The 12,032-nt window shown below is 43.1% G+C and overlaps 1 protein-coding gene across 1 annotated transcript; it reads left to right on the top strand.

The window, feature by feature from the left end:
- Positions 1–519: 519 nt before the first annotated feature.
- PGM3 (phosphoglucomutase 3) lies at positions 520–9,083 on the top strand. The gene is made up of 12 exons (XM_010074819.1): positions 520–723; positions 1,345–1,529; positions 2,059–2,126; positions 2,442–2,575; positions 2,724–2,919; positions 4,829–4,986; positions 5,458–5,541; positions 6,235–6,333; positions 6,643–6,759; positions 7,313–7,435; positions 8,228–8,401; positions 8,990–9,083. Exons 1-12 carry the CDS (start codon positions 520–522, stop codon positions 9,074–9,076), a joined length of 1,629 nt encoding a protein of 542 aa, XP_010073121.1. The 3' UTR covers positions 9,077–9,083.
- The last annotated feature ends 2,949 nt before the right edge of the window (positions 9,084–12,032 follow it).

Here is a 12,032-nt window from a genome sequence, read left to right as displayed (position 1 = left end):
ATGATTCTACGATTCTATGATTCTATGAATGTGACAGAAAATGGGTGTGCTAGCTTGGTGGAGTTACCACCTAGCACCCATCTCTGCGCAGACATGCAATAAACAACATCTCGGCTCCGTGTGTGTGTTATTGGCTTGTTGCACACCAGGCGATGAACACTGTGGCCGAGTGCGGTGAGGGGCTAATGTTATGGTGAGAAATGGCCAGCCCTTTGCAATAACTTGGGTCCCTGGATCCAGACGATTGGGAGTTGTGGCTCTCCTCACCTAACTCACGTCGTCCCTTTGCAATCTGGTGAAATCTAGTCGAGCTCTGTTTATCGAGGACTGTACTGGGAGTGTAGAGGGTCTTTTGTGGATTGCTCCAGTAGTGGTCCCCCTCGCAGTCCCACCAAGGGATTTGATGTGGACAGTTTAAGATATCTGTGGGCTTCAAAATGAAATAAAGTGCAAAATATGAAACTGAGTGTAATGACTTGACTTCTCTCACTTGCATCTGTGTCACTTCCTTCTCTAGAAATGGATTTTGAAGCCCTTAAAAAATACTCAGCATTACATCCTAAACCTGCTGGGCTCACTCTTCAGTATGGCACGGCTGGATTTCGCAGCAAGGCCGAGCAGCTCGATCACATCATGTTCCGCATGGGCTTGCTGGCAGTTCTCAGGTCCAAAGCCATGGTATCTACTATTGGCATCATGGTTACGGCATCTCACAATCCTGAAGTAAGAGCAAGCTTTTCTTTAACAAGAAAGTAGATGTGATCAGTCTGGTGGAATCAAAGCTCTTCATGGTACCGAGAGACCAGATCCTGAAGGCACTTGGACCAACTTAAAGCACGTGTTTATCCAGCTCCCTGTAAATACGATCCCCAGCATGTTTGAAGTTACTTTTCCCTGTACATACAAGCGTCTTCTCTCATGTGGAAGTGTAGGAAATTGGTAACATTGGCAAGCTAGGAGTACTCTTGAGAACAGGTGAACCTTTGAGCAAAACGTGCAAGTTTAAAAAATAAAGAGATGCAGCAATTACAAATTAAGCATTTAAACTTCTGCTGCTGTGGAGCATTCCAGGTTATTCAAATCTCTGCTTATGTCATTTTAATGTCAAATTAATTTCCTACCAAAATTCTAAGGGGGAAGAAATCAATTACTTAATACGCTGGTTACTTTACTTTTTTTTGGCTTGTTGGAAGTGTAAATAAACAGCTAAGGTGTTGCTTCCCAGAAATGCTCCACATTTAAAGAAGCAATGTGGTAGAAACGTGTTGGTTGTCTTCAAAGAGATTTTAAGTTTCCCACTGTTAGGCTTACTGTCTTTTGTTCTTTTTTTTTTTTTTTTCTAAGGAAGATAATGGCATAAAGCTAGTTGATCCTCTTGGAGAAATGCTGCATCCTTCTTGGGAAGAGTATGCCACACAACTAGCAAATGCTGAGGAGCAAGAATTACAGAAAATAATAACTGAGATCTGCCAAAAAGGAGCAGTGAACCAGCACAAAGACGCTTCAGTTTTTCTTGGTCGAGACACCAGGTAGTTACAAAATGCTGTAGATGTATGCTGCTTTTAAGGAACTGCCAACGTTTTGTTCATGGGTGCTTTTGGATGTTTAGTCCTCTGCAGACAGATTATGCGCAGATTATGCCTTTTTTTTTTTTTTGCCTAGTCTGTTACTTATTAATTTATGATTATAGCAGTAAACAAAATTTTTCCAATGCTGTTCGTATATTAGCTTCCCTGATAGTTATGAGAACTTCCTAGCACTGTTTCTGAACAGGATGCTTTATTGTGGGTTCGGTTTTTTTGTTTTTGTTTGTTTTGTTGGTACCGTGTGGTGTCCACGTGTGTTCAGCAGTGTAGTTGTCTTTGCAAATCTCTGGGGTGGTGGCTTTCAAGCTTCTTTACTGGGAGGCAGATACAATAGGAAAAGGTATGGATTTCTTCATGTTGAATCTCAGTTTACAGGAAGAAAGCTTGTAGAGTCTTCCACATGTGCTTCCATCCCAAGTCCATATGCAAATGTCTTCTGCAAAGGTTACCAGTTGTATCTGTTGTTTTCCAGGCCAAGCAGCGAGAAGCTTTCACAGTCGGTAATAGATGGTATCTCCGTTCTAGGTGGTCAGTACCACGGTATGTTAAACTTTCACACTTCTAGTCTGATTTCAAGCGTTTATGTAAATGTGTCTCTGTTATGTAGACCTAAAGCAGTAGCCCAGACACCATTTCCATTTTTGCTCGTAGTGGTCTTCTTTCAGGGTAGTTGTACAGCTTTAATGCAAGGGGGCGAGTGTTCATCTTTTCATAACAGAACTTGGAAACATTTCATATTAGTTTCCTGCAGTGCATTTGTCTGTTTATTGTAGAATAGCAAATGCTGTACAACTTTTAAGAAGGAATTAATTTAGTATTCTATTTCTGAATATTATGCCTTTTATTTTATGCTAGATTATGGTCTGGTGACAACCCCACAGCTACATTACATGGTGTGCTGTCAAAACACCCAAGGGCAGTATGGGAAAGCAACGCTGGAAGGTTATTACGAAAAACTATCCAAAGCTTTTACGGAACTGATGAAACAGGTGAATGCCAGGTGTCATGCACATGTACACAGTTAATACCTTCTGTTTGTTAGCCTGTTTGGGTCTGAAGTTTTGAATTCAGCATGCCTCTAGGTGTGGTTTCACTAGGGTGCGAGTTCACTTTGCCCCTTTCTTCCCTTGTGCAAAGTCTTCCAGCTCTGGAGAGAGGCAGAGGCACCTGAAGATTGACTGTGCCAATGGAATAGGAGCCCTGAAACTATCAGAAATGGAGCCCTACTTACCGAAGGAGGTGCTAATTCATCTGTATAATGATGGAACCAAGGACAAACTCAATCACTTATGTGGTGCGGATTTTGTGAAAGTTCACCAGAAACCACCCAGAGGTATGTCATCAGTAGTTTTGTATCCTTTTACCTCCTCTCCGGATCTGAAAGCACAGGGTCTAGCAATGGTGTATCTTCTTCGAATAAGCTGAGCTCCCTGTTTCTTACTAAGTGACTGCATTAATAGTTCTGGTGGCACAATGGAAAGAGAGTTGTACAGCTGGGTTCGGCACAGCCCTAGTTTATGTTAGTCTAAATGGTTTGGAGAAGTACAGTATATCTCCGACTGGCTGAAATCTGTTTGACAATCCGGTCTGATTGTTAAGCTGGCGGAGTCCCAAGATCAGTCAAGACTGGCTTACTGTTATTTACTTTCCTTTCCTGTGTGTTATCGAGACACATTTACATTGTGGGCTGGGGTTGCAGATGCTTTTCCGGGTTCCTGAGGAAGAGCTGTGGGGTAATTAACAGCTGGGTGCCAGCAGACAGACTGATATAAATCAGTGAGGGAATTATTTCACCCCATTTCCTGAGAAGTGCATAAAAGAAAATCCCTGAACTGGGGGAGAAGGCTAGTTTGAATATTCGGTTATTTGAGGCTAACCTAGGTTCTCCATTTGACAACTGCACCCTCATTGCAACCGCTGGCCAAATCTGAACAGCAAGGTGTCATTTCCCCCTTGGCGCGCTGCTTGTGTGCTGGAGAAGAGTAGGAAGGGGAGCAGCACAGTCCCTGCCGGGGATGGATGCTTGGCTGTCCATCTGGATCTTGGCTTTAACTGGGACTGAGCATTGTTTCCGTGCAAGGATGTGCTCTGAAAAGAAAATGTGGTTTCCTAATCACTCACAAAATAAGTGATGTGATTTCTCTCACGTGTTAAGTGGTAACAGCTTCCTGTTTAAAGTCACAGGGAGTCCCAACCCATTCAGTGTCACAGGTGCCATCGCCTCGTGGCAGTGGAACGTGTGGTCCTGGATCACTGCAGGCACGCAGGAGAAGAAACAACAGGTTTTGGGGAATGATTTCCTATGCTCTGAAGGGTTAGGCGTCAGCAACGTGGGCCGGTTTTCCTGACTGCTTGTGTGTTCAACTGTTTTTTTTTCCAAGGAGTTCCAAGGTGCGGTGTGTCCTTCAGAGCTCCCCGCTGAGCTCCTGGCAGACTCTGGAACCAGCCTAGGTGATTAAAGAACAGCGAGGTGTACCGTAAGGAAAGAGCAGTTCGTTTTTGTGTGGCATTGCTGGGTCAGGTGGTGACTGCTTCCTAGTTCTCTGTTGGCACTAAGCCTGGAAGGTTTTTGAGGAAGGTGCTCTTTATGCATTATATACATTGTTGTAAAAATTGAATATCAAGCAAACTAAACGTGAGATGTTTTATAGCCAGCAGATCCACTTGTATGATTTTCTACACCTCTGAGAAGCTGTGGTGAGGGTTATTTGGAGTGAGGCTGTTTTTTCAATGGCAGGAGTTACGGGCCACCTACTGCTGTCATCGCACCTCGGCGATGGCTTTGCTGGTGTGGGGGTCTTGCATTCGGAAGGTGTGTGTCCTGTGTGAAAGGAAGCAAAGGGGAGGTGCAGGTCTGTCGAGTGGGAATGGAATAAAATTAAGCAAGCCTGAAATACTTCCTGATGAAAAGCATTTTTGATGCAGACGTGACTGCACACAGTAGTTCTGGGACTGATTTTCATGCACATCTGGAGAGAAGGTGTAGCATAATAAATGTTTAGAGAGCTTGGGTTTTTGATGTTAGTGTTTATATTTTTGACCTGCATATGCACTTTTCAGTCGCTGTTCAAGACAGCTTCCCTGTTGCAAGTCTCTTAGTAAGAGCAATGTCTGTTTCAGAGCTTTAGTTCTGTGTGTGTGGCTGCACAGAGCTAATTTCTGCGAGCTCCACACTGGGACTGATCTAAACGTTTTGAATCTTTTTCTGTCTCTAACTTGCATTTGTAACTTGTGTGCACCAGGGCTAGACATGGAGCCAGATGAGAGGTGCTGCTCATTTGACGGCGATGCAGATAGAATTGTGTATTACTATAAGGATGCGACTGGCCATTTTCACCTGATTGATGGAGATAAAATAGCAACTCTAATTAGTATCTTCCTCAAAGAACTTCTTGCCAAGGTAACTCTAACGCATGAAATGAATGCCAACACTTTAACTTGTGTAAAATAGTCTAAGGCAACAGTGTTAGCTTGTCCATGTGTGGTCTCTCTCTACATCTACCTGAAGTGAACCAAGCTTAAACAGAGATCAGCCCTGTACATCACTGGTATGGTCAAAATGTTGTTTTTACAAGGGCTTGCCAAATCTGAAAAAGGGGTTTGGAAAGCGTAAGCTTGGAGAGCTGCTTCAAGCCAGCCAGAAAAAAAAAAAAAAAAAAAAAAGGTGATATACAAAGACTTGAACAGAATTCGTATTGTCTTAAACATATAGAAGTTCTCTGTGAGCTGGTGTGTTCCTCTGATGCCCTGGAGTTTTAAGTGTCTATAGGAGAATGTATGTTTAATAATTCTGATTATCCTTCCATTTATTATGCTCGTTGGGCTACATGCCTATCGGACAGTAAAACACTTTGCTTCTTGGTTTGCTCAGGTGGGACAGACCTTAAAGATGGCAGTGGTACAAACAGCGTATGCCAATGGAAGTTCAACACGCTACCTCGAGGAAACGCTGAAGGTATTCTCCATTTTTTCCTGGTATTTTTCTGCAAATGTTGTTTACTTTTAAAATAAATGCTACTATAGGATGATTGCTAGGAAAACTTAAACTAGGCTAAAATAAATGACGCTTTCAAACCTGTAGCAGGGACTAAAGCCTTGGTGGTAAAGGAAGCAAGAGCGTGAAGCTGAACAAGTTCTACTCAGCTGTTACTGGTTTAAAAAAAAAGCTAAAAAAATTCCCTTGTTACTTCTGGAAGAAGTTGAGGGCTTTATGGCTTTGTAACAAAGTGAGTCAGTAAAGGCTCCTTGATCCTTTGACACTGGTTGCTCCATTTTCTGCAACAGGCTAAAGGCTGGTCACTGGAAATTGAGCTAAGGTGTTATTTTGGTTTGGATAGAAATCTGGTATGTTCCCCAAAACCATAAAATAAATTGGGTTTTTCTTGGTTTGAGGTTTTGTTTATTTATTATTGTAAAAAAAATAAATCAGCCTTTATTTCCACTTGAATAAATGAAATCTTTTTTTTCAATTGGGTCTGCAAAAAGAGTGATAATTTTAGCTCAGGGGAGTCAGGAGTGGTGAAACACAGGTTAGCATGTAACAGTCTGCCCGGCTTCGTGCTCAGTTCGTGGCACTTCACCTGCAGGTGCCATCACTAAGGAGAGTCTGTAACACTGTTTATATCCTCTGCCTATCCTTGGGCTGCAGGTGCCTGTGCACTGTGTCAAAACAGGAGTGAAACACTTGCATCACAAGGCCCAGGAGTTTGATGTTGGTGTTTATTTTGAGGCAAACGGACATGGTACGGTAAGTATGTGTGTGTAATGCATAAGATCAACCAACATGTATAAAATTTTAGTTGGATTAGCTTTATAAACAAGACTTTTCTCTCCTTTTTTTTTTTTTTTTTTTTGTGAACAGACTTGTTTCCCTCTTCTGTCTTTATCATGGCATTGCCACCAACTCTTGTGTTTTATGTGGGGATGGGAATTCATGGTAGTAAACATTAATGATGGTTATTCAGGCTTAAATGGTCAAAGTTTTTCCCTCATTGCTGTATGTATCCTACTTCATGATGTGGGCTGATCTTGACAAGCTCTCATCTTTTTATTCTAGGTATTATTTAGTAAAGCTGCTGAAACTAAAATACGACAACTGGCAAAAGAGGAGAAAGATAATGAAAAAAGAGTAGCGGCAAAGGTGCTTGAAAACATGATTGACCTGATTAATCAGGTAAAAACTGAGAGAAACAAATCACGGTGCTGACAGTCGTTGGATGCAGAATGCTTTTATCTGGTGCAGTCTTCTGGCTTCAGAACCCGAAGAGGGAGTGGGATAGCATGGGGACCTAGTGAGAGGACATGACTTGTTCATGATTCAACAGCAAGTAATCTTGCATCTGATTTTTTTCACTAACTTCTGCAGTACAGGAGGATGGGGGTGTTCCAGCGCCCACATCCACACAGCCCTGGGACTCCCTGTCTCAGTGCAGATGTTGCTCATCTGAGCGAGTGGCAAATCATGCTCCACAGGCCAGTTTTCACCTTAACAAAGGTGAGGTGCCAGTCCTCCTTAGGAGAGGTGATGACTAGCACTTGCCTGGGGCACAGCTGTACAAGGATGCTGGGGTCCACAGGGTAAGGAGGAAAAAACACAACACCACCAACCCAAAGAACAAACCCAGCAACCTCAGCTACCCCGGCTGAGGCAGGGCAGCCTGGCTGCACTTTCATTCTTTTCTGAGCTCAAATCATCATGCCTTCATTTCCTCTCTTCCTGTTACCAGACAGTTGGTGATGCTATCTCAGACATGCTGGTTATCGAGGCAATCCTGGCTTTGAAGGGTCTGACTGTGCAACAGTGGGATGCCATCTACACCGACCTTCCGAACCGGCTGCTCAAAGTCCAGGTGAGTGACACACCGCGCTGGCTCCGGTTACAGCAGTTTCTTGGGACCCCGCTGTGAGCATCTCTTACCTGCCTATATTAACGAAACAGCCCATGAAAGGGCAGCAGGAGGCCAAACAAGCTACAAAACAACCCAGAGGATGAACCAGAATTTCACTTGGACTAAAGTAAAAATATGACTTATACAAAGGATGAAATAATAGCAACTATGTTAAATGGAAAAACCTGACCAAAACAGTTCAAATTTAACTTAGAAATTTTTCCTTGACTTTCAAATTAGAAAAATCCTGTTTTTCTAGGGCCCTTGCCTCCTGGGCAGGTGGATTTTTCTTGCTGTGTCACTTTGTATAACTTGAATATTCAAGCTCTTATTTATCTTCTCCAATATTCAAAGACCTTAAGCAGATCAGGCTCCCACACGGTAGCATTCTGTTAGTCACAGTAAAGGAGCTTTAGGCTCTAATCTAATCAGAGGAGAGAGTTTAAGTTTTCTGACCTCCTGGGAGAAGCTGCAGCTTCAGTTTAGAGGCTGACCAAGGAGGCATGTTCAGAACCACCCTTGTTCCAAACCAAACAGCGTAATCCTGCCAGGACTTGGTTACTACATACTGAGCCGTGGCTGAGCAGGGATCCCAAAGTGTTTGAGTTAAGCAGGGAACTGCCACGCTGAGTTCTTCTTCAGGCAGCACCACACATCAGGACCTGCAGTGTCTTACCCATGACCTTTTCCATTCTGCTCTCATCATCATACAGCTCCAGCACACAAATAAATTGGCTGTTTCTGATGCTGCAGGTTGCAGACAGGCGAGTTATTGACACCAAGGACGCAGAAAGGCATGTGGTTACACCTCTGGGACTACAGGAGAAAATTGATGCGCTTGTGAAGAAGTACAAATTTTCACGAGCGTTTGTCCGTCCATCAGGAACAGAAGATGTAGTCAGAATATATGCTGAAGCAGACACACAGGTCAGAGCTTAAACAATCTGTATATGAAGTGTATTTGTTTATGTTAAACAATCTTCTGCTTAGCATGGGGTAATGGATGGAGAAGTACGCTTACATACTGGTCATTTAATCACACTTAACAGGTGCTAAATTTGGAAAAAAACTTGGTGATGACAAAAAGTCTCTGTGTTTTCTTTTATAAATGAAAGTGATGTTTAATATTCTCAGTGTTTAGCTTTAAAAGTTAAATGTTTATAAAAGTAGGTTTTACAGCCTTCTGAGAACTCAGGGTTAAGAAGAAAGCTACCAAAGCAGCCTCTAATGGCATGGTTTTGTAAGAGGCAAAATTAAAAAAATAAACTTTGGCTGCTGTTAAGAATTAGTCCACATGTGAACTTAAAAGTTGACAGCAAAAGCAGTGGTCCTGCTCTTCCTCCTTCACATGCTCCTGCCTGCTTCTTCCTGCCAGCGTGATCACAGCAGCAGAAGGTATCTCAGAGCAATACAGGGAACACAGCATTTGCAGGAAAACGCTTGCTTAATATCGCACATTTGCTCTAACCTTCTCAAGCTGACAGCAGTGTAAATAACTTCTAAAATATTCCACAGGAGAACGCGGATGCTCTTGCCCATGAAGTAAGCCTGGCTGTTTACCACCACGCGGGTGGAAAAGGAGCACCACCCCAGCCTATATAACAAGTGATACAACGGTTGTTAAAGTTCCTAACTTCTTTTTTACTTTCTTTACCATTTGCTAGTGTGGACATACCCAACCCTTCTTGAGAAAAGCAAGAATTAATCAGAACTGAGCAGAATATTATTCCGCTTATTCCTTACCTCTGTTAGCAACTTACCTCTTAATGAGATGCTCTTGCTGCTGAATGTTTCCCTCACCCCAAGTTTTTCTAACAACTGACAGAGCTGAACTGACTGAGAGGTGACTCACATCTTGACAGTCAGGGGCCTGGTCATGCCCAGGAGGAATTCTGTCCCCCACCCAGCTCAGCTCATAGGTTATTGTCACATTGTGCCTGAAGGCCAGCTCCCACATCCTCAGTGCTCTTGCGGTGGCTGCATTGGGCTCCAGCTCTGTTGTGACTGCGCTTGAATAGCTGCGGCGCAGGACACTGATGCAGAAACATCATCCCACAGCAACCCCATCATCTGTGGGCAAACGGTGTAAGGCAGAGCTGTCACTGTTCTTGAGATTCAGTTCACCACGGCTCAAGGTGGAAACAATATAATGAAATAAAGGATTTGCAAATAGTAATGTATTATTGCAATAATGTCTTCATTAGATACTTTTATGAAATTAAAGTATTGCTTAAAAAGCAATTTGCAATAATAGTATTTATAATTGCTTTTAAGAAGCAAGGGACAGAGGGACAGAGACAAGTTTGCCTTCTGTGGCTCTTGTTACAGTGTGAAGAGGTGGGGCCAAGGGGATGTAATGTTTTAAATACACAAGTATCCTCATCCACATAGTTCAGGGTATCTACCTCTGACAAATGTGTTTTTCATTGTAGTCCTGTATTAACTTCTGGTATGATGGCATTTTCCAGATTGCTAAATAAGCACAAGTTTTAATGTATCAAGAAAAGAAAAAAAAAAAGACAAATAAACTGGAAAGAAATTGAAAAATGTGCACTTTGTATTTTTTTAGGATTTTTTTAAAGACAGAACTCGAGACAACAAAACATGTACTGTAAATAGTAGGCACCATAATCAATATGAGCCACCAATATTTAAACTTGATTCAGGCCACATCCAGAACTTTTCTCTTATTTACAAATATTTAACTTAAATACAACATTAAGTTTTTCATTACATACAAAGTAAGAAAAGAATACTATACAGCTGGCAAAGATACAGTATTTCATTTAAATAGTTACACTACATATAAGATGAGCAGTACCAGTTGGTTTCATGTTTTTATGACGCCTTCAAGAAAATCCTTCTCAACCATTTCTTCTATCTTTTGTCTTGCTTTGCTGGAGAAGGTCTTGAGGTTCTCCATTTTTATGTCCTTACTTGGAAAACAGTTGGGGTAAAGGACAGGGCTCCCTGAGTGTCCAACACATCTGCTTGTGACTTTGCTGTTAAACACTTGGCTGAGTACATTGAAGAAAGGCAAAAGCTGCTCAATGCTACGAACAGTGTAGATGGTTAAAAGCAAGTGACCTGGTTCCCAACTTAGTGTTTTCCCTGAGCTGTCCTCCTCTGGGTTTTTCTGTAAATACAGAAAAAAAGAGAAATAAGACAGGACGAAACAGAAATATAAAACTAATGCCCAAAGTGTTTTTCCATATTCCAAAAATATTTCATAGTATCATGGAATGGTTAGGGCTGGGAGGGACCTTAAAGATCAAGTTCCACCCCCTGCCATGGGCAGGGACACCCTCCACGAGCCCAGGTTGCTCAAACGAAATACACATACGCTGAGTGCAGCTTTCAAAGCAGAGCTCCTCCCTGCACCACACCTCGCAGCAGCAGTGGCTGGGAGCGGACAGGAGAGCTGTGGTGGGTGTTGAAGTCCATGGCCCCAGCGCAGGGCTGACCCAAAGCAGGGCAGCCCCCAGCACCTGCCCTGCTGCCCTGCAGAGCTGCTCCTGGTGCAGCAAACAGCCCACGCTGGGGACAGCCCAGCCTGCAGCTGCTTGGGTCAGCTGAGTGCTACTTCAGCTGCTTTCCAAAGCAGGCTGGTCTCTGATAACGCTCGCACTTTGCCCTACTGCCAACACTAGTGACAATAAACCCCAGAGAAAGTTAAAATAGAAATGAAGCATTTTCACTCTGCAGGAGAGTTCAGAGTTTTCAGGAAGAGCAAAGGCAGTGCTGTTTTTAGTGTCAGAGGCTCTGAGCAAACACTTGAAGTTGTCCTCAAAGGAGAACAGTTCAGTTACTCACTGCATGTTCTCAGAAGACCTCGGTTATGGTTACACACCTTCCATTTCACAGAGGGGGGAAATTTCAAGGAGACAATTTCAGGAACCCCACCAGCCAAGGCAGCAGTCACACACCAGATGCTCACAGGCAGAGCCAGTTCACGCCTGTAAGCCTGTTTAGGGTTGCCTTAAACGTCTGCATACTAAAATACCTGAGCACTAACATCCAGCTGCTTATACGGTACTCTTCACTCATTTCCTTTTTCTCCTTTGAGTCAAAAAACATATTCAAACCTAGACAATAAAGGTACTATCACCACTAGAAGCACTGTGTTTGGACTGGTACTGACAAACCAGGATGGGAGAGCTCCTACTGTGAAATAGAGTTCCAGCAATACTGGCTTTTATGCTGTGAGAAAGGAGAAAAGAAACACAAAGGCCACATCAAGGAGAGCCATCTCCAGACCTGCCTCTGACCACCGCCTCCCTCCCACTGCCCAGGCGGGGGTCCAAGAGCCCTGCCAGCTGTGCAGCTCCTGAAGACCAGCCTTTGTACCAAAGGAGAACGAAAGGGAAAGAACAGCAGAAGGAGCAGAGCGTAAAGTAAGGATTACTGACTGCACAGCCTTCACGAGATGATACTTTAACAAATACAGGTTTTGCCCTTTAAATGAAGCAACTGTCTTTTGCAGTTCAGGAGCCTACATGACATACATTTCACAAAACCCAATTAGGTTAAAATAATCATAGAATCATAGAATGACCCG

Source organism: Pterocles gutturalis, unplaced genomic scaffold (assembly GCF_000699245.1).
Source record: "Pterocles gutturalis isolate BGI_N339 unplaced genomic scaffold, ASM69924v1 Scaffold45557, whole genome shotgun sequence".
Taxonomy (NCBI): Eukaryota; Metazoa; Chordata; class Aves; order Pterocliformes; family Pteroclidae; genus Pterocles; species Pterocles gutturalis.
This window is presented reverse-complemented; position numbering and strand designations above follow the sequence as displayed.